Source organism: Exophiala oligosperma (genome assembly GCF_000835515.1).
Source record: "Exophiala oligosperma strain CBS 72588 unplaced genomic scaffold supercont1.2, whole genome shotgun sequence".
Classification (NCBI taxonomy): Eukaryota; Fungi; Ascomycota; class Eurotiomycetes; order Chaetothyriales; family Herpotrichiellaceae; genus Exophiala; species Exophiala oligosperma.
Genome location: NW_015622819.1, coordinates 347,131 through 367,138, shown reverse-complemented (window position 1 = coordinate 367,138; position 20,008 = coordinate 347,131). Strand labels below are relative to the sequence as shown.

Genomic DNA, 20,008 nt, shown 5'->3' with positions numbered 1-20,008 from the left:
GTAAAGTCCGATGGAGAAAAGGGGTTGTCCGTAATGCATCTTCATTGGTGTTGGAGACAGTCGAGATGCCATTGTTCTGAATTCTCTTGATCCTTTCTTTCCGACTATCTATCACTGGCCTTTCGTAACCATGATCATGCCTCGGAGACCTGTTGCCTCAATATCAACTTCAAAATGCAGAATTCTTTCAACTTTTTCCTGACACGCCAATCATTCATGGTCCAATATCTCGATTTGCCAGTTCACTTTCTATTTTCCTGTTGGAATCTTGAAGAAAACACCAGGCGAATCCTTCGTCGCAGCCTTGTCACATCTGAAGTATCCTTTTCGGTCGAACTGAATGAAGTCGTCCACCTTAATATCCCATACGTTGCAATCAGCTTCGGCATAGGATTTGAACTCGCTCTTTGGCGTCAAAAAGTCCTCCCAGTGCTCCTCCTCTTCTTCGGTCAGCTTGTCCTTTGCCAACAAGTGATCAAAATCGACTAGCTCGACGGGACACAGCTCTTGATCCTTGGACAACCAGGTGACCTTCTTCTTCGTGGCCTTGAAATCACCGTCGAGATGTAGCTCAAGTTCCATAGAAGCAACATTCCCAAGAGCGTTAACGCCGTCCGTGATATCAGCTTTGTCCCCTGTTTTCGCATACTGGATGTTGCGAACATATGCATTACCCCAGTTCATGAGCGTAATCTCCTCGCCTTCAGCGAAAGTTCTGGCATCTTCCTGCTCGAGAATGACATTCTGGCTGTACCAGACTTTCTTCTCACCAAGATCATATTTGGCGTGCCTTGGCTTGGCCTCGGAGTAAGGCTCCTCTTGAAGACCCTTGACTTTGCAGACTACCGAGTCCTTATCGATTGCAGTATATCGGCCGGCTTTGAGATCGATGACTTTCTTGTTCATAGTCCAGATAGTGTGCCAATCCATGTTGACGACGTTCTTGCTGGGCCCCTGACTGACCATGAAATCTCGAAGACCTTCGACAGTCATGCCACGTCGTCTGATACCTCTGACGGTGGGGAAACGAGGGTCATCCCAACCAGATACGACGCCAGCATTGACAAGCTTTGTCAGCTTTCGCTTCGACATCAGAGTGCGGACGAACTGAATCTTGGAGAAAGTCCAGATGTAGACTGGTCTCAACTCCAGGGCCTTCAGGATCCATTTGTACTGAGCATCTTGATCGTTGTATTCAGTCGTTCTCAAGGCATGAGTGACTCCTTCAAGAGAGTCGACGACAGGACAAGCGAATTGATACGTAGGATAAGCCTTGTACTTTTCACCAGTTCGGTGGTGCGGAGTTTGATTCTTGGGACATCGGTAGATGACAGGATCCCGTAGAGAGGCATTGTCGTTGGCATGTGAAATCTTGGCTCGGATGCACCATTTCCGCCCTTCCTCAGTGCCCTTCTTCATCTCCTCGTATCTTGCAAGGTTGTCCTCAATGCTCTCGTCTCTTCTTGCACTGGGCTCACGTGCCAGTCTCATTGCACTGATCACGTCGCCCGGAGTATCATCTGCATATGCCTTGCCGGCCTTTATGATTTTCACACATTGCTCGTCAATGTGGTCAAAGTAATCGCTCGTGTAGGAGATTGTGTCAGGCTTGATTCCGAGCAAGGCAACGTCCTCTCGAATTGCATCTTGATATTCAGCATTCTCTTTTTCGGTATTCGTATCGTCAAATCGCAAGATCAATTTTCCGTTGTACTGGATGTGTGCAAAGTAGTCATTGAGGAGAGCGGCTTTCGAGTGGCCAATGTGTAGGTAACCTGAAGGCTCTGGGGGAAATCTTGTTACTACACCAGCAGCGGCGTTGGGCAGTTCCATCTGCTTTATTTTTGGGGCTTTTTTGCCCTTGGGGGCATTGTTGGCAGCCATGTTGACTGTGTTTGGTATAGAAGATGCTGGGAATCGTGGAGTGAGGGAGAAGAAGATCAAGGATTCACTTTATTCAAACCTCGAAACTTCTGCGCACATTGGAGGGGGAAAGCCTTTACATTTACAGTACGTGGGGAAATGATCGGCCATAGACTTATGTCAGCCTTGCCATTCTTGTCAAATCTTGCAAAACCGCCAAGCTCAGCCTCGCGATTTCGAGCTCCTAAAGTTGCGGACTTTTGGATTTAATGTCTGGTGGAAAGGAATTGGTATCCTTCATTCCCACGTTCATATATAGAGATGGAGGCATCTCGTGGTCTCGCAGCTGCGACTAAGCGACTATGCTGCTCCACAACTTCGTCCTTTCTCTCGTCGTTCACTTCTCTCCCGAAAACCGCGACCCGATCCTTTTCATCAGTTCCTATTCTGTTTGCGCCTCGATCGAGCAAGGACAAGGCGGCAGCAGCAAAAGCAAAGAAGAGAAAGAAGAGGCATCAGACATTCAGGCAGTATGACTTGAAGGACATGCAGCAATTCACCCTTTGTGAAGCCATGCGGTAAGAGAGAAATTTACATACGTTTTGGCCAGAAGCTCATAGGTTTCAGCTACATCAAAGCAATGGAAGTTACTCGTGATCCGGACGTGTCGAAATACGATATTCACATCAAGTTAAGAACGAAAAAAGACGGTCCAATTATTCGTAACCAGATCAAATTGCCTCATGCAGTCAAACAAGATATCAAAGTGGCAGTCATCTGTCCTCCCGACTCACCAGCGGCGAAACAGGCCAGAGATGCAGGTGCAGCCTTTGTGGGCGAGGAGGAAATATTCCAACGTGTGAAGGAAGGAAAGATCGACTTCGACCGATGCATAGCTGTGACATCCTCTCTTCCGAAGCTGGCCAAGGAGGGCTTGCCCCGGATTTTGGGTCCTCGAGGCTTGATGCCGAGTGCAAAATTGGGTACAGTGGTGGACAAGCCAGGCCCGGCTGTCAGAAACATGCTGGGCGGTAGCATGTACAGAGAAAGAACTGGTGTTGTTCGCATGGCAGTGGGCAGACTCAGTTTCACGCCAGAACAGCTCAGAGACAATGTGAAAGCATATGTCAGTGCTGTTAGGAAGGATGCTAATGCTTTGAGTGACCAGATCGTCAAGGAGGTCTCCGAAGTGGTAGGTCGAGTTGACTGACTGGTTTGCTGCCTCTTACTAACTGCCATTAGGTTCTCAGCTCCACCAACACGCCAGGTTTCTCGCTGAATGGCGAATTTTATAGAGCATCTCCGGGGGCCCCTACACCGCAGGAATTGGCTGTTGCATAATGTCGTCAAGTTTTTATCAGCACATGTACAGAATGTATTCGTAGACGAACGGCGCTCGGAAAATGGGGAGTTCTGTTCGGTTCTTCATATCGATCAACTTCGTAAACCCCCCAGGATATAGCATCATTGTTTGTACAAGCTCTTCTTCAGCCCTCTACAGCCCCTCGAAGTTGCAACATTTGCTGCTTGAATTTGACTTGGGGTTCTTGTTTGATCGCAGCCTCGAGATCTGACAACAAAATCTCTTGGATTTTCCGTGTCCGTGAATCTTGTGCCAATATGAAGGGGTGATGTGGGCTGAATCGACTGATAAGATGTTTTAATATCAGAAACTCTTCCACTCGTCTTCTTAACCGTGGTGGGATGCTTTTGTCATCGGATTCATAATCGTCGTCACTGTCATAATTCATGCTCTCTGTCCAGCCTTCGCTCCATGCATCATTGGCATTCCCGTGGCCATTGCTCTCCGTTGTATTTGCGGACCTGATGCTGGTGATATTCAGTTTCTCTTCCAGCTGCTCCAACCGTTCTGCAATCTCCAAAAAGGACCTTGCGATCCCTGTATCTTGCTTGAGAGCCTTCTTCTGCTTCAGTAAATCCGCCACCTCGTTTCTTCTCGTGTCGACTTTATCTCTGATTGCCTTGACCTCGCGTTGAAACCCAAGCAGACCTAGTCTGATATCTTCTATCCTTTCTTCACCGCCGGATAGTGTAGACCCCAAAGAGAGAAAGTCCTGGTAGTTGTCATTCACCAAATCTACCAGCTCTTTGTTCAGTGTCTGGCTCAACTCGCGAAGTTCGGTCTGTAGGTCTTCTAGTGTCTGAAAGCGATTGGACAAGCCCGAAAGGAATGTGGCCGCATCAAAGTCTGGCGTAAGGAAGGCTGAGCGATCTAGAGGTTTTGGAAATGGCAGAGGCGCATCATCGTCAACATCAGAGCCAGAGTCTGACCCGCCAAACTAGGAAAGTGTTAGCATCGACGCAAGTCCCAGTCCAAGGTGGTGAGCGCACATAAAATCTACTACTCATTGTGTTCTTTTCTTTTCATCCTCTCACATCACAACTTTCACGACACAATCACAGCCATGGGGAATGTTCTTAGTCGTGTGTTCTGGTGGTTGCTGTTTCTTGACGGTAACAATGAGGAAGCCACTTTACAGAACGATGAGGCTGAACCGGCTTTAGTCGGAGATACCGGCACATCTTCGGCAGTCGAAACCTCAAATGCATCTGAAAGTGAAAGTGCTGTGAACATTATCTCAACAATCAACACCTACATCAACACTCCTCCCACTGATAACAAAGTCGAAATGGAAGCCGCTGCTCGTGCCTCTAAGGCTTTGGAGAATGGAGATTTCCGTGGTGCTTTGTCTGCCTACACCCAAGCCCTTATTGAGCATCCCCTGTCGCCAGACTACCTCACTCAGCGATCGACTGCGTTTGCCCGCCTCAAACCACCCCGCAATGACCTCGCCTTGAAAGATGCAGAGCTCGCTCTGATTTCTGCCAAAAGCCGTGCCGTCAGAGAGAAGATCCAGGCTGCTCAGTTCAGAAGAATGGTCACACTCTACAGTCTTGGTCGTTATGCTGATGCCGCGTTCCTTGTTGAGAAATTGAAGTCATTCATTCCAAAAGACAGAAAACCAGGCAAGATGCAAGTCGACATGTGGGCAGCCAAATGTAATACCAAAATCAAATCCAACCCAGACCAGACCGTCACAATCAGAGAATACCCAGAATTTCCCTCTGGCCTTCCACCCCAGTCAGAAATGGTTGGAAAATTCAAGGCTCAGTTGGATTCCGAGGGAAATTATGTCTTTCCAGAAGATGTTGCTGCACTCAGCACTTCACAACAAACCAAAACTGCTACATCTTCTACAGAAGCATCAACTGATGTCAAGAACACCACTGACTCTCAATCTTCGAGTGCCACCGCCGCAACAATCCCCAAGATCCGACATGAGTGGTATCAAAACAACCAAAACGTCACATTGACTCTCTATGCGAAAGGTGTCTCCAAGGATGCAGCAGATATCGAGATCAATGCTGATTCTGTTTCCATCTCCTTTCCCCACCCTTCGAATCCAAATTCAACGTTCAATTTCACCCTTGACCCGCTATTTGCACTCATCGACCCAACTCAGAGTACCTCCAACGTCATGTCTACCAAGGTAGAATTGACCCTTCGCAAGGCGCAGGCCGGTCAGAAGTGGCACAACCTTGAAGGAAGTGGAATTGCCTTGCGTTCTTCTGGTCAAGATACTTCATCACTCTCAGCCTCTACCACAGCAGCCATCCAACCACCTCCTGTTGCTCAAACCGCGCCATCCTACCCAACCTCCTCTCGTACCGGTCCGAAAAACTGGGACAAGCTTGCGGACGACCTCCATGCGCAGTCCAAGGGCAAGAAGAAGGAGAAGACCACTGGGTCAGCCAGTGGCGATGATGAAGAAGAGGCGGACGTCGACTCCGACTATGACGGAGACGCCGTCGATGGCTTCTTCAAGAAGCTCTACGCCGGCGCCGACCCGGACACTCGTCGTGCCATGCAAAAGTCCTTCCTCGAGAGCCAGGGCACGGCTCTCAGCACCAACTGGTCCGAAGTTGGTAAGGGGAAGGTGGACGTCGTCAAGTCCAAGGACGACGAGTGAGGTGATGTGGTCGGCGTTGGGCCTGGCGCCAAAGGCGTCAATCGATACCCCTGGGGTCTGCTGTGTTTTCCTTGTTTGCATTGGCGAGTGTTGTGAGCTTATTAATGAGAAATGTGAGATGAGAATGAAACTGGGCTTGATAGCAAAAATGAAGAGTGAAGATGAAAATAAAAGCGTTCCATTTCCTGCCATTGCTACTTCCGTTGCCATGTATTGTGTACTCCATGTTTAATGATGTTATGGATCAAGGGATTGTATATCACGTTTACCTTGTGTCTAACAATGTGTGTGTGTGATAGCAATGGCTCTCATTTTCTTTGATTGTTTGTTTTTTTCGATTTACCCAGGTGGTCGTCTCGGGTGCATTTGGATCATGGTTCGACTTTTGTTCAATAAGAATAGGTAGGACGAAATCTATCTCTCATGGGTTTTGTATCATCATCTCTATCTAGTCTCATCGTGTCGTGCTTCCATTTTCATCTTTCATTTCTGCTGTTTCTCCAGTCAACATCAACACCGACAACATCACCTCTCCAACCATCCAATATTTGGCCATTTAGCTGATACTTTGAGATGATGATGCTCTTGTCTCGGTGGTCCCATAAGAACTAGCGGAGTAGGTACTGACACTGCTTATAGGATGATGATTCGAAACTCCAGATCTAGATCCACATCTGTATCGTTCGTGGACTTGACCTTGACCACTCGTATACCTATTTCCACCGACGACACCGAAATTGCCATTACTGGTGAAGTGCCTCTGGTATGATTGTCGAGGTTGAGGTTGAGGTTGAGGTTGAGGTTGAGGTTGAGATTGAGGCTGGTAGTATTGCCCTTGTCTATTGTGATGTACTGACCTCAGGGGTGAAGGACGACGTAGACTTTTGTTGTTCTTGTTCGTTGAAACTGTTGTCGTTGACGATGTAGATGTAGCAGAACTTGTACGTGTGTTTGTACAAGTACGATCTCCCTTCTTTGTGGATGACGAAGGTGACGGGAAAATATAATGATGACCCGGTGAACGTGTAGGTAAAGAAGGTGACGGTGTTGGTGGTGGTGGTGCAACTGAGGGAACTCTCGGGACGAACATGGAACCAATTTTGGTCGTGTTGGCTGTCATTGGTGCAACAGGAAGAGGAGGGGGGGACGTAGTAGGTATAGGCACAGATTGTGGTAGTGTTGTTGCTGTCGAAGGTCTTTGTTTTTCCACAAGAGAACCACCAACTACTGTAGTTCCTGAACAACTTTCTTCTTGACCCTTTGATTTTGTTGCCTTTGTAACAACAACAATTTCCCCTTTTTGACCTTGACCAGGAGAATTTGTCGTCGCCAAACCAGGAGTAGAGTCGGATGACTGCTGCTGTCGCTGCTGGAGTGATGACAATGTAGGTGGTGATGACTTTTGATGAAGAAGAGGCCATCTAGATCCTGTACTCAATGCTTGAATGGTCGGATCCGAGCTGAGTGGAGCATGCTGTAATGCAGGAGACCAAGTTGGTGGTGGACGTTGGACCACAGGCAGTACATGAGGTTCTGGGACAGATCCTGCACCATCACCGACAACTCCTCCATTGTCTTGTCCATGGACTTTTCCATTTCCAACCTTTTCAGGACTACCACTGCTACTCGACCGGTGTCTCGTTGTTGGTTGAAACCGACCTGAGCGAATGGTAGCTAGTGAGCCCGAAGACGTCGACGATGAAGATTGTGAAGACGTGACTGATTCTGGTGAATTGTAATCACCAACGCCGAGGTCAAGACAATGTCCTTCGGAAACGGACCTCAAAGTGCTGGAATACCGAGTGCTAGGTGCCGTGGTATAACTGCTGTAAACCATGTACCTTGGCCGGGGATGGTGGTTGTCATAATAGTAATGATGACTTCGATGAGGATGAATGGCCCTCTGGGAAGATAAACTGTTTCTCCTTTGTAACCATTGTTCACGTTCGAATCGAGGGTCCGAAGGTAGTCGATGACGAGGTCCAACAACCTCGGGTACCATGAACAACCTGCTGTCCTTGTCGAATTCGATACTTGACATTGAAGTGCCGATCCTTTTTCTCTGCTCTCGAGGTATCGTCCTTCGACAACAGCAAAAGAAGAATGTCAAGGTTCGATTCTTTTGTTGTCCATCGACCTCGTCGAAAAAGGAGAGGGCACACATTGAGATCCTACATTCGACAGAGATGATTTTAGAAAAATGTTTCTCGACTCGGACGATGAAAGTCTTCTTTCGATCCAGACCTGGATATAAACACGAAAAAGAGAGTGTGTACTCACGCTATCAGGATTGACAATGCAACTACACTTCGATGCAGTTTGCAAGTCATGCCGTATTTCCAACTCATTTCGACAAGGACATTATTGTCGTTTCCACCCCATTGTTGTAGTGGTCTCGAGAGGCAAATGGGAGCTCGCAGGGCCACGGGGAGGAGACCGCATCCCGCCAAAAGCAACCAAAACAGCATCAGACATTGTACCGTCGCGGCACAGGCAGAGTCCAGTTGTGGCAGGGCCAGAGATGGTGATATCGTTTGCAGGTTTTGTGGCCTTTGTCGATAGATCAAGAACAATCGTAGTTTGGTCACGAGGATGGTGAGGATCGACTTGGTGGAGCACAAAGGTTAGTGAGGGTTGCCTCGAACCGGACGGACCAGATGTGAAGAAGAGTGAAAAAGGCTCACAAGTCCAACAGATACGTATACACCCAGGGCGATGGTGGCGCAGATGGTTCCTTTTAGGAGTAAAAATCCGCAAATCAAGAGGACGCTGTATGACAGACAAAGCACCAAAATCCTGGTGACCACTCTGTACATTGTAGTTTGCTTCATGGTGTTTTGGTTAGACTCAGTCATGCTGGAAACCCAAAAGAAAATGAGGAACTCGAGAAGGGAAGACGATCAGTATGAACCATGGACGGGACAAAATCTTCCCTCTTTATTCAAACGCGACATGACACGAAACGACGCGGTTCGCTGAATGCTGCTTAAAACACCTTGAACATTTTTTTTCACACGCGAGAGAGTGTGGGCGCGAGACAAGCCATCTGGAAGAATGCGCGATGGCTGTTGAGGCAAGGGAGATGAAGGAGGAGGAGGTTGGATACGAATAATCGAACTCCAAACCACCAAAAGGGAGAGAGGGATAAGAGAGAGGCAGGGTTGGAAAGGGGGGCAACTCAGCGCATTGACTCTGGTATTTCTCCAGCTCTCTCTCGTTTCATCCATGGAATGCCATTTTCCTTTGTACGAGTACCTAAAATCCTTTTCATCTCTTACTCCGTGCGCCCGCCGTATGATCCAAAAAAATGGTTTGGCTGATCAGTATCCATAGTTGAACAGGGGGTATCATTAATCACACACAAGAAAAAAAAATCCAACATTTCCCAAATATCACTCTTCCATCATGTCAACGTCAATCATATCTTCTGCATCCATCTCCTCGGCATCGGCGTCAGCATCCATTGTTTGTCGATCCTCCAGTGCTTTGGCCAACTTCGAACTGACTTTCATCATGTCAAGTATGTTTTCTGGTACCAGACGCACAGGGCCTTCGTAACTGATGGCTTTGAGATGGCACAATTCTCTTCCTGCAATGCTCCACACCCATTCAGGAAATATGCCTCTTCGGCAGATGTGATAGTGCAAACAAGATGCTCGCAAAAGTGACCAGTAAGAAAATTGCAAAGTCGTTTCTTCTTCGAAACGACGGCGTATGGGGTGGTCAATCTTCTTCGGTTCAATGGCCAGAAAAGGCTCATAGATTTGACGAATGGCATAGGTGTACTTGGCTGAATCCGATAACTCCTCAGGCGATGCCACTTCTCGCCATCGCTTTTGGATCTCCTCAATGCGTTGTATCAGGTCGTCACAGATCAGATAGGTACCATGACCGTGTTCATGGTCTGCTTCAGCGATGAGACTCCTTGGCTGAGAACTGGACTTGCTGCCTCGCGAGCTCTGGCGAGATCTCTTTTCGGACGCCTTCTTCTCGTCGAGTGCCTTCTTCCACAAGTCTTTCCAAGTGGCACTCAGAACACCGTCATAGACACCAGCTTCCGAATTGAGTTTCTGGAAACCAGCCAATGTGTTGTCCTTCTCTCGTTCCGCCACTTCAAATTTGAGAAAGTCCATGATATTTGCAAAAGTTCCCTGTTGCCGTTGCGGAGGACTGCTTGTCTTGAAGGCTGGTCTGTGTAGTTTTCTGCCGCCGTTCGCTTCGGCACGGAATGAGAACCAAGCACTCTCATTCAGGCTCCAACCCTGCTTGTTGCTGTCAACTAGGTAACCAGCCAATGTTGCAAGCATGACAGCACCTGGGTGTGATAATTTTCTTGCGCTCCCCTGTTGGCTGATGGAGTATATCAGCTTTTCATGCTCTGTTGAACAGCTACCCATGAGACTTGGACGTGCATTGAATTCGACACAAGCTTGAAAGAAATCGTTCAATGCCTCTTGAAAGGGCCGGTCTTTGGTGAAAATCTCACCAAGCGGTCTCGACTCCTGTCTCATGCCACACGACTCTGGGCTGGGCATAGTAGGCAATTCGGAGTTTTTGAAAGGCTCCACGATCGCAGGGTCCCAGCACACCCAACAAGTATCACCATCATAATCTCCTCCGGACAGCATGGATGCCAATGGCCGAGTGCCAGTCGTAGGGAATATAATGACATTCCTGTAGTGTCGTAGCTCATGTATGTAAACAGCTTTGCGTTTCTGAACATCGGAAGCAAGGTATGCAGGATTTCTTGCCACAAGCACTTCAATGTCGTTGAGCACCAGCTCACTCATACCGCTCCGTGGATCTTTGACCGCCTTGGAGAAGTTGAGACAAACTTCATCATGCTTTAATTTGCCAGTGGGATCTGGCACACAGAAGACAGTCGTTGATGAGATTTGAGTGATCCACAGCCTCTCAACGTAATTGGTCATGTAGTGCATCAGTATTGTTTTCACACAGTCTTTGACCTTGGTAGACTCTGAAGGACTGAATGAGGACTCAAGCAGAAGCCTTAGCTGTTGCCGACGGTCTGAAGGGAATGAACCTAGAACATTTTTCTTCTCGATTGGGCCCAAGAGTCCATTCGTCTGCATCCACACTAGTAATGGCCTTCCGTCCCTCTCGTCTTTGATGGCTGCCTTGAGAGATTCCGAAAAAGATTGAGTATCGGCCATGAGTGCATCTTCGAACGCTGCACGAGGCACACCACCATCCTCGAGAACAGTAATCAATTGTAAATTGAGGTGCCCAGGTTTGCATTCGCCGGCCCAGTTCAGGACTTCAAATGTTCGGAGACACACATCATCACATTTTCGGTGTCTGGGATGTGGCTTGATCTTCAATTGCGAATCGGATACTTCGATCCAGTACCCTCGTTCACTTTTTTCAGAGTGCCGATTTTGAAAATCCACTATCCACAGCCCTTTGGCACCAGAGATTCTGCCTTGGAAAGCACACGGCATGTCGCCCTGACCACCTAACTTCTTCCAAATTGCCTGTGCCAATTCAAAAGAGATTAATGCACAACCGTCGTTCATGACTGGGCTAGATGGTGAGTCATGTCGGACAATAAACTCATTTCGATTGAGAGTTTCTGTTGGCGTTGTTTTCGAGAGCCCGAGACCGCATCTGGAAAACAACTTCAGATCAGTCGATTGTGCGTTGGCCTCAAATTGCATATGCCAGTCAGCCAGAAGTTTCAGTTCGATCTCTTGATGGTGGCCATCGATGTCAAGTGAATCTGCATATAGATCAACGGGTGACGGAGGAGCTATGATATCGTACCCTGTTTCTGCAAACAAGAAGAATTTGAGACGTGATGACTGATCCTTTCGCCGCTTCTTCTTATCGGGCTCCACGTAAAAAACACGCCAGTATCTCCCTGCGATGAAATGGCTGTTACCAGTCAAGAAGTTTGTGATTCGCTTACGCAGAAGATCTCGGTCGTTGGCTCGAGATTTGAGGGCTTCTGGGTAGTTGGTTGGAGAGAACTCAGGGGTAAACAGTACCAGAAATCGGTCTGCCCCAAACTTTCTGTAAAATCTACAAGATTGTTCAAGACGCATTTCCTGCGTTTCAAGCTTGAACCAGCCATCGGCAAGGTCTTTGTTCCAGACAAGGTTTGCGGTGAGATATACCGCCTTTGTCGAGTGTAAATCGCTGTATTTGTTCTCAGAAGCCATCCGAAGAGGAATGTCCGATTTGGGTGGTAGTGATATCTGTTTCTGCCGAAAATACTCCCTCGCAGCTTCCCAATACGCATCAAAAGTGGGAACATCGGTCTTGCATCGTTTCCGAATGGTTTCGTAGAAATCGATAGGAATATCTCCTGTCTTGCCTGCAAGACGATCACTCTCCCAGGACAGCCAGAATGGAAGACTCGAAGGTAATTGGCGCTTTTCGGGAAAAGTATTGCTCAAGGCTGCATCTGAATCATTGGATAAGAAGGAGCTTTCATGGAAAGACCTTCGGAAGTCGTCATCTTCCATTAATTCGTCCAATTCTTGAGTCGGCAGGAGATCTTGTGACTGTTCTGCCTTGGGAGAAGTTTCAAACCCTTCCAAGACCGAGGTTTGATGAGATATATCGCTGTAGCCCTCGACGTGATCGAAAACAGATGAGGTTCTGGATGTTGCAATGGTGTCAAAGCTAGTAATTTCTGGATGTGACCTGGTGTGCGATGGTGATAGGGGCTCCGATTTTGTGTAGAAGGGAGGTGGTCTGAAATAATTAAGTTGTTTCAGTGTTTGCTGACGCTTACTTTTCTGTTCAAGAGTTACAAAGACAGACCTTGGATGCTTCAGGGCTACACTTACACTATCAGGAGAAAGAATCGACCGTTTCACGGAGGCTGTTCCTGGAGACTTTAGTCTTGGTTCCAGACCCTCATGCGCACCAGCTCTCCTAGGAGTGATAGGGGTGCTCTGGGTCCGAGTCAGATGTCTCTTGGAAGGTGTTGATGGCGCAGTGTTGTAAGTAGTGTCCGATAGTCTTTCCGGGGACATCGACTCACGACAATTGAGCAAGCTTACAGTACTCATCAAGAACTTTAAACAGTGCTTGAGAAAGCTGATTTCGTTCTGAAGCAGAGAGTTTTTTCAGTTGCAGCGCACACTTCTCTCGCTCAATAAAACTTTTGGTGACAGGAAGAGTGGCAAGAGTGCCCTTCTCCTGCGAAGGTTTGTACACCCATTGCGAATGGATTTGGCGAGCCTCCACATCAAATTCTTCAATGATTTTTTCGATGGGAACAGAACGAAATGTGAGCATCCTAATCCTGGAGAAACATTGGAACGCCAGTCGATCATTACCACCAGCATTTCGAGCTTGTGCGCCATGCAGTTTTGGCAGCCTAAGATCCCAGCGGGCATTGAGATGATCAACAGCCCAGTCCACCTTTGCACCAAGATGTGCAGGGGTTGTTGTCATGTCGGATCGTTTGGCGGACTATGGCACTTGTCGAGTCGACATGTGGTGTATCGGCTGCCTTTGGAAGCGATTGAAGTGGAAGGTTGTTCTCGGTAGTTTCACCCAGACGCCGGGGGTCCGTTGGTGTGTGGAAGCCGGTGATGCCCCACCCGCATCAGTATGACACCCAGACACCTCTGAGGTAGAAGAGAAAATCCTATAAGTTCAATTGTCTATGATATCGGACAGTGAGGATGGGAGAGTGGAGAGATGTTTGCCTCAGGCACAAGTGAGAGTGAAGGGAGACAAGAAGTGAGTCGTTGATGAACGCGACCAATTGGCGATAATTAATGCTGGACGCGGGTCGGTCCTTTCCATTGCCGCTTTGGCCATTTCCCTGGTAACCCTTTTTCTATCACTATCACCCCCGAAGGTCTCAGTAAGCGAAGAACTGGTCGCGTTGTCTTGGGCGGCAACAGTACGCAGTAGTAGAGCGCGTAAAGTGATTTTACCATCATAGCAGAGTCATTATCTAAAGTCACCTCAATACGGGTTACAAATCGTGGACACTGAAAGAAAGTTGAATGTGTAGGAAACTCAGAAGAAGACGGTTTCCTCGTGTTTATATTCTCTGCTTACGACGTTGGTCCCTTCCTTGGTGGGTGCAACTAGATGGTTAGAGGTGGCCTCGACAATGCAAATCTGCCTAACCTCATGATTATGCCAAACATTGAACAAGCAATGTCTGCCAAGCAGCTGTATAGTCTAGAGCTTCATGACGACCTTCGATCCACTTTTGTTTCCTCTGTCATGCATATCAGACCAGCGTCATCAATAGCTGCTGACCACTCGGTCTGTCACAGCAAGTCGTCCCTGTCCCTTTGTGATGAAGCCGGTGACTAGTACTGTCGTTCCAATAGGATGATTTGTCCACATGCGTCAAAGAGACCGCCGAGGACCAGGCAACAGTCTATTCCTTCCTGCGATGGCCACGTGGATTACCTGAGCCACTGCTTGTTGTCAGCATCGGTACTTCGAGATACATGGTCATGTTTAGACTTACAAACTGATTCGTCGTGCTACGCCCTGCAGTTGGGCATCATTTTCGGCTTCGGTAGCGGCTCTTTCGAGCGCAACCCTCCTGTCCTCTGCACTTCGCTTCTCAATCTCCTCGGGTGATGGGGGGAGGCGTTCGTTTTGAATGTCTACTTTTCGGGCATCTTCAAAATTGTGGATGGCCTGTTTTATGCCTTCCGCGCCGAGCATCAGGGTGCCGGCCGGTAGACGACCTCCAGATTGCGTCTTCAACTCAGTAACACGCTCCGATTCTTCTCTCAGCACCTGGAAAACTCGGGAAAGTCTACCAATAGCTAAAATCTTGTTTTTGATGGCACGGCGTTTCGCTTCGATAGATTCGGCTTCACTGAGTGGAGGTGTTTCAGCGGTAATGCTTGCGCTCGGCGTGTCTTCTTCGAGTTCTTCCTTGGAGCAGGTGTTGAGGATAGCGATGAGCATGTCGGTGATTTTCTCGCCCACGAAAGGTAGTGACCAGGTAAAGACGTCCATGAAATTGGGGAGCCAATATGGATGAGGGGTGCAGTTGAACTGTCGAATGTTCATTACGTTGTTCTCATACTTGAGCACCGCAGCCTTATTGTTATACACGTCGAGATAATTGGGCGCGCTGAAAATGGTCATGACGCTAGGGAAGCCTGTGGTCCGGGTCTTGCGATACATGCGATAGCCAGCGTCTTGAGCTTCGTGGGCTCTGATGATGGAAAGCAGATTGTTCTTTTCCAGGAAATTGCACGCGGCGGGGTATGAGAAGAAGTACGAGCAGCCTCGAACATGGTTGTGAACGTAGTATTCCCCGGTCTTTTCTTGTCCAAATTCCTCTAGAGGATCAGCCCACAGAATGTCGCACATGAGACCGTGTGTAGGAGGTTCTCGAAAGCGGTCAATCTAGAAAGGTCAGCATTTGTCATTCCATCCGATGTGGAATCACCTGCCCTTTTGATGTCATCCAAGGTATGTAACTCCGGGCTGAGGCCACCATGGATACACAGAAACTGCTTGTTCATAACCGCAGCCAATGGCAGGGCGCAGAAAGAGTCCATGCAGGCATCGTAGATCTTCTCTGAGTATTTGTGTTTGCACTCGAGCTTGAATGTGAAGTAGTCTGTGAGATGTCGACACTCATGATTGCCGCGCAGCAGCCACAGAGTATCGGGATACCAAATCTTCAGCGCCCACAGATAGAGAACACACTGAAAAAGTCAGTTTCTATACGTATACTCAGGACCTGAAGGGAACTCACCTCGATACTGAAGTAGCCTCGATCAACGTAGTCGCCCAAAAACAGATAACGGGTTTCAGATGGATCCCCTCCAACCTCGAACAACTTCATCAGGTCGAAATACTGGCCGTGGACATCCCCACAGACGGTGATAGGGGCGTCCATCTCCAACAAGTTGGGTTCGGCCTTCAGTACTTTGGCGCCTTCACTGATGATCCATAGTGCTTGCTCTTCCGTCAAACGTCCTTCGCGATAGAAATGTTGTTTGAGAAAAGCGAGATTGGGTTTCGATGAATCGGTAGGCGACCAGAATTGTTCGTTGGTAGGAACTTGCATGGCGGGGGCTTGGACATCTGCCTCCGGGTATCAGCATGAGGAGCACGAGACAATAGTCGATTGGTTCTCACCCTTGCAGACTCTCTCTTGAGTGCTCACCTGTGAGCCATCTTCCATGATATGCAAGGTGAAATCAATCTCTGGGACTGGCTTCTTGTCCACCACCGCCTTCGCCAACGGCCCATCCATTATGAGAATTGGCTGCGCTTCGAGCGCAAGGTTTTGTCTTGAGACGCTGCGACCGTCAAGGACAGCGCAATTGGAGGCCCACACCAGGAGCAATTAATAGAGCTAAGATCCAAGGATAGCAAAGTCCGCACAGAGACAGAGAGGCGTGTCAAACGTAGAGTCGTGGGAGGAAAGTCGTGACGGACGTCAAGGTGGCACGCACGGCGAGAGGCAAACAGCGACACAGAGAGGGCAGCCTGCGCACCGGGTTGCGAAGGTAGGAATCGGAGGGAATGATAAATCTGGATGGTGTAGAAGTAGGAGCTGAAAGATTGAGATATGGAGGAGTGAGCAATAGAATTTATTATTGGGGGCTGATGTTGTACTGTAGGAGTCGATGATGGTAGCGCAGGTGGAAGGAGAAGCAATTGATTGAAAATGGAATAGTGCTTTCTTCAGGGCTGAAGGCGTTTTAATTCTGGACACCGAAAGACTCCTGAGGCTAATAATGAGCTTGACAAGAGGGGCGAGAAGAAGAACTTTGGTCTTTCATGCTCCAAAAGATCTGACCTGGTGAGATAATACAAGAGAAAAGAGGGGGGGGCCTTCGCACAGTAGGCGAAATATACAGTACGGTGTATCCGTACGAGGTATTACGAGTATGTGTCTCTACTCCGTATGTGTATGTGATTTATATACGGAGTACGGAGTAATAGTACAGCAAACACGAGCATTCGTCCTCCGTACATTCCATGCGCAATTTAGCAAACCCTCATGTATCTCAGGTATCTACCTCTACAAGTACCTCAGTCCATCCTGATACTTTGTGAGGTTCTACTCCGTACTGTAGGTGCCGCCCAAGCAAACCAACCAGTAAGACTCTAGTTCGTCTCTCGCCGACGCCGAGGCATGTGCATTGCATCTCCTCGTAATTAATTCCCCAGTCCTATCAACACCTGCTTGTATCCCTCCTTCTGCGACATTCCGAGATTGGGCGCTTCTGTGTTTTATTCTGATGGTGCTTGTTGCAATCTAGGGCCATGTTTGACACAACGAGTATGCCCTGCATGACCATATTTGACAAGGGAGTTCTGAAGCTGACTGCTGCAACCAGAGCCTCATCCATTGCTGGCCCAGGTCCCATTGACCGTCTCGCCTTTCCTGTCCCTCCCGACTGCTGTCACACTGCCATATACATATCGCTCTGTTCCTACCTCTTTGCCCTCTTCCATCATAGCGGAAAATGGTGAAGGGAAGCCCAAGTATGTCGTATCGTCATCTGGACACTCTGCACACCCAGAAGACATCGCCAACTCATGCAAAGCCCTCCAAGCCCATCTTCAAAAAAGTGCCGATGCAGCAGAGAAAGCCATAAGAGACTGGGAACAAAACATCAAAGACCGGGACCTTGCAGAAAAGCGAAGAGTTGCTCCTGGGTGGTTAGATCGTACCGAAAAAATACTCGAACCTACCAAAGCCCAGTCCAAACAAGAGAACGACCAAGGGCTGTTGGATGCACATCCTGCAAATTCTATTTCTGCTCCTACCATGTCACCCAGCAGAGAAGGAGAAGAATTGGATCGAGCATTTGGCGGCCTGAATGTGAAGTGAAGTGAAGTGAAGGAAAGTGCGCACCTGCGTGCACCTTTTGTGCCTCAACTTCACCTCACCACTGATGTACACCTCACTTGTCACTCACCACTCTGAATGGTGCTTGAGAGCCCTCACGTTCATCGTCGCCGATTTGGCCTACAAACCTCTTCCCCTCGTTTCTACGACTCCGAATTTGGCGTTGATGTCTGATTCACCCTCGAAAATGAACTTCTCTAGGCCATGCTTCTTCAAAGGAAGGTTAAGCTGCCAAAATGTAACAACTCAGCCGATTCCCTTTCTCGACGAGCCCTTCAAGACCTGGCACTCAACAATTTTCCTCGTGGTCTTTGTTTTGGCCTTCGCCATTGTCACCGCTTTTCTTGGGTATCGCTATGTGGAGGCTCTCAAGTTCAAGAGTTGTTCATGCTGCAAATCTATCTTGAATCCAGAAAGACAGGCATTCGAACCAGACATGGAAGGTCAACGTTGCCAGGGACGTTGGAAGAAGGAGGTTCACGATATTCCACCCATCCAGTCATGTGATCCTCATACAGATCAAATTCAACAACGTATCAGACCTCGTGAGGTTCGACTTAGTATTGTTGAACTTGGAGAGGTTCGAGAGAGTGGGATAGCACGGAGACGGGCCTCGAATCCACGGATCACCACTGATTAGGAGACGATGCACTCGGCACCGTCCTCAAGCAGCAACTCCTCAAAACACAATATCTCACGTTACAGCGCGTCTCACACTTAACGACCTTCCTCAATTCAACAACCGTATTCGAATTACTTTCGCCTGAAGTTGCATGTCCGGCCCACATCAGCAGCTACAGCCGTTAAGAGGGGGTCGGTCGGTGAGTGCCAAACATATGTTCATCAAACTTCGGATCTGGCTCCCACACACTCTCATTGAAAGGTTTTGGTAACACTACGGTGCACATGGTGATACGGAAAATCGGGATCCAATTGCAATATCTCGTCGATCTCGTCGATCTCGTCTAAGGAGCGCAGTATCCTCCATCAACCAAAATATCGGTTCCTGTGGTGTACGAGCTTGCATCACTCGCAAGATACAGATACGCACCGACCAACTCAATAGGCTCCCCTTCACGACCCATGGGGATCTTGTCTCTCCAGATGTTCTTGGTCTCGGGAGGCACGAAGTTGCTGATCTCTGTGGCAATATACCCAGGACTGATACTGTTCGCACGGGCAAATTGAACCCATTCAACAGCAAGAGAACTGCACAGGTGCCGGACCGCTGCCTTTGCGCCGTTATATGCACTTTGAAGTTGAGGGAAATTGACAATGTGGCCGCTCATACTCGCCGTCGCAATGAATTTGCCATAGTTGAAGTTCTCCAGCTTGTTCTTCTTCTGTTCTCGCCAGATGCGGCCGGCTGTTCGGGCGCAATAGAAGACGCCGTCAATATCGATCTTGACGACGTTCTGGTAGTGATCAAGTTCGCCCCCGATCATGTCTCCTTGGGTCCATGGAATACCAGCGTTAGCCACGAAGATATCTAATCTGTTGTTGAATTCCTTCACTTGAGAAACAATGGCCTCATCAACAGCCTTTGCATCCCGTACGTCAACCTGATATGCTTTGCCTGAGGATGTGTTAGTCATTCTCAATCGATTCTGTGATATTGGTCTCTATCGTATACATACACTTGACACCAAACTCCTTCTCGATATCCGCGGCACGTTCAGGTGCTTTCTTATTGCTGTGATACCAGATTGCGACATTTGCGCCAGCTTCGGCATATCCCCGAGCGACTGAAAGACCGATACCGGCACCGGCACCAGAGATGATTGCCGTTTTGCCCTTCAACGAGAACAAAGGCATGACCAATTTCGACTTGGGAGCCTCGGTGTTGTAGTGTTTGAAATTACCGCCATTGAGTGCGTCGTCCATGGTGGCTAGGGGTAAGAATTGACGATGGTTTAATGTGAGAGAACAGGAGATGACAAATGTCGAAGAGAAAATTCACAGAGAATTATAGTACAACTGTCTATATATATTTGATGAGATTTCACATCCACGTACGCTGGCCTGCTCCATTCCCGTCAAGGCAAAGTGTTGCCGTCAGGCAGATGGAGTCCTGCAAAAAGATTATTTGATTTATGGATTAATCAGTCTGGCGGTGACCACCGGCCGACTTCTTCTTTCGCTGACTGAACTACGGATGTCGATGTATGTGGTGGTCAATATTCACCTACACGAAAGTGATGATTCCTTCTTCCCCAAAGCTTCATATATTGCCGAAGGAAATTCGCAACAAAAGCATCGCAATTCATACAATTGACAACTTGTTGAATCCGGCCACATGTGTGTGTATCAGCGTATC

The 20,008-nt window shown here is 48.3% G+C and overlaps 9 protein-coding genes across 9 annotated transcripts; 3 read left to right on the top strand and 6 right to left on the bottom strand.

The window, feature by feature from the left end:
• Window positions 1–249: 249 nt before the first annotated feature.
• On the bottom strand, window positions 250–1,884 carry PV06_01612 (glutamate-tRNA ligase; the record flags this gene model as incomplete). Its single annotated transcript, XM_016402225.1, has 1 exon — window positions 250–1,884. The coding sequence occupies one exon, from the start codon at window positions 1,882–1,884 to the stop codon at window positions 250–252; it is 1,635 nt and encodes a 544-aa protein (XP_016266122.1).
• Window positions 1,885–2,122: 238 nt separating this feature from the next.
• On the top strand, window positions 2,123–3,502 carry PV06_01611 (ribosomal protein L1). Its single transcript, XM_016402224.1, has 3 exons — window positions 2,123–2,441; window positions 2,491–3,055; window positions 3,106–3,502. Exons 1-3 carry the CDS (start codon window positions 2,185–2,187, stop codon window positions 3,202–3,204), a joined length of 921 nt encoding a protein of 306 aa, XP_016266121.1. The 5' UTR covers window positions 2,123–2,184; the 3' UTR covers window positions 3,205–3,502.
• On the bottom strand, window positions 3,314–4,233 carry PV06_01610 (uncharacterized protein; the record flags this gene model as incomplete). Its single annotated transcript, XM_016402223.1, has 2 exons — window positions 3,314–4,163; window positions 4,216–4,233. 2 exons carry the CDS (start codon window positions 4,231–4,233, stop codon window positions 3,351–3,353), a joined length of 831 nt encoding a protein of 276 aa, XP_016266120.1. The 3' UTR covers window positions 3,314–3,350.
• Window positions 4,234–4,289: 56 nt separating this feature from the next.
• Window positions 4,290–5,855, top strand: PV06_01609 (uncharacterized protein; the record flags this gene model as incomplete). The annotated part of the gene is made up of 1 exon (XM_016402222.1): window positions 4,290–5,855. The coding sequence occupies one exon, from the start codon at window positions 4,290–4,292 to the stop codon at window positions 5,853–5,855; it is 1,566 nt and encodes a 521-aa protein (XP_016266119.1).
• A 556-nt stretch (window positions 5,856–6,411) lies between these two features.
• PV06_01608 (uncharacterized protein) lies at window positions 6,412–7,896 on the bottom strand (the record flags this gene model as incomplete). Its single annotated transcript, XM_016402221.1, has 1 exon — window positions 6,412–7,896. The coding sequence occupies one exon, from the start codon at window positions 7,894–7,896 to the stop codon at window positions 6,412–6,414; it is 1,485 nt and encodes a 494-aa protein (XP_016266118.1).
• A 1,343-nt stretch (window positions 7,897–9,239) lies between these two features.
• On the bottom strand, window positions 9,240–13,283 carry PV06_01607 (uncharacterized protein; the record flags this gene model as incomplete). Its single annotated transcript, XM_016402220.1, has 3 exons — window positions 9,240–12,619; window positions 12,671–12,797; window positions 12,868–13,283. The coding sequence occupies 3 exons, from the start codon at window positions 13,281–13,283 to the stop codon at window positions 9,248–9,250; spliced, it is 3,915 nt and encodes a 1,304-aa protein (XP_016266117.1). The 3' UTR covers window positions 9,240–9,247.
• Window positions 13,284–13,872: 589 nt separating this feature from the next.
• Window positions 13,873–16,628, bottom strand: PV06_01606 (serine/threonine-protein phosphatase 2B catalytic subunit). Its single transcript, XM_016402219.1, has 5 exons — window positions 15,966–16,628; window positions 15,580–15,911; window positions 15,272–15,529; window positions 14,326–15,224; window positions 13,873–14,272 (listed from the first exon to the last, which is right to left on the bottom strand). Exons 1-5 carry the CDS (start codon window positions 16,081–16,083, stop codon window positions 14,233–14,235), a joined length of 1,647 nt encoding a protein of 548 aa, XP_016266116.1. The 5' UTR covers window positions 16,084–16,628; the 3' UTR covers window positions 13,873–14,232.
• A 1,109-nt stretch (window positions 16,629–17,737) lies between these two features.
• On the top strand, window positions 17,738–18,331 carry PV06_01605 (uncharacterized protein; the record flags this gene model as incomplete). Its single annotated transcript, XM_016402218.1, has 1 exon — window positions 17,738–18,331. The coding sequence occupies one exon, from the start codon at window positions 17,738–17,740 to the stop codon at window positions 18,329–18,331; it is 594 nt and encodes a 197-aa protein (XP_016266115.1).
• Window positions 18,332–18,529: 198 nt separating this feature from the next.
• PV06_01604 (uncharacterized protein) lies at window positions 18,530–19,663 on the bottom strand. Its single transcript, XM_016402217.1, has 2 exons — window positions 19,329–19,663; window positions 18,530–19,267 (listed from the first exon to the last, which is right to left on the bottom strand). Exons 1-2 carry the CDS (start codon window positions 19,573–19,575, stop codon window positions 18,657–18,659), a joined length of 858 nt encoding a protein of 285 aa, XP_016266114.1. The 5' UTR covers window positions 19,576–19,663; the 3' UTR covers window positions 18,530–18,656.
• Between the last annotated feature and the right edge of the window lie 345 nt (window positions 19,664–20,008).

Excerpts from the sequence above, each read along its gene's own strand:
- PV06_01611 (XM_016402224.1), top strand. The coding sequence starts at position 2,185 with ATGGAGGCATCTCGTGGTCTCGCAGCTGCGACTAAGCGACTATGCTGC. Across the intron at positions 2,442-2,490 it reads ACCCTTTGTGAAGCCATGCG|CTACATCAAAGCAATGGAAG; the intron begins GTAAGAGAGAAA and ends CATAGGTTTCAG. Across the intron at positions 3,056-3,105 it reads TCAAGGAGGTCTCCGAAGTG|GTTCTCAGCTCCACCAACAC; the intron begins GTAGGTCGAGTT and ends AACTGCCATTAG.
- PV06_01606 (XM_016402219.1), bottom strand. The coding sequence starts at position 16,083 with ATGGATGGGCCGTTGGCGAAGGCGGTGGTGGACAAGAAGCCAGTCCCA. Across the intron at positions 15,912-15,965 it reads TCAAGAGAGAGTCTGCAAGG|ATGTCCAAGCCCCCGCCATG; the intron begins GTGAGAACCAAT and ends ACCCGGAGGCAG. Across the intron at positions 15,225-15,271 it reads CCTTGGATGACATCAAAAGG|ATTGACCGCTTTCGAGAACC; the intron begins GCAGGTGATTCC and ends TGACCTTTCTAG.
- PV06_01604 (XM_016402217.1), bottom strand. The coding sequence starts at position 19,575 with ATGGACGACGCACTCAATGGCGGTAATTTCAAACACTACAACACCGAG. Across the intron at positions 19,268-19,328 it reads GAAGGAGTTTGGTGTCAAGT|GCAAAGCATATCAGGTTGAC; the intron begins GTATGTATACGA and ends ACACATCCTCAG.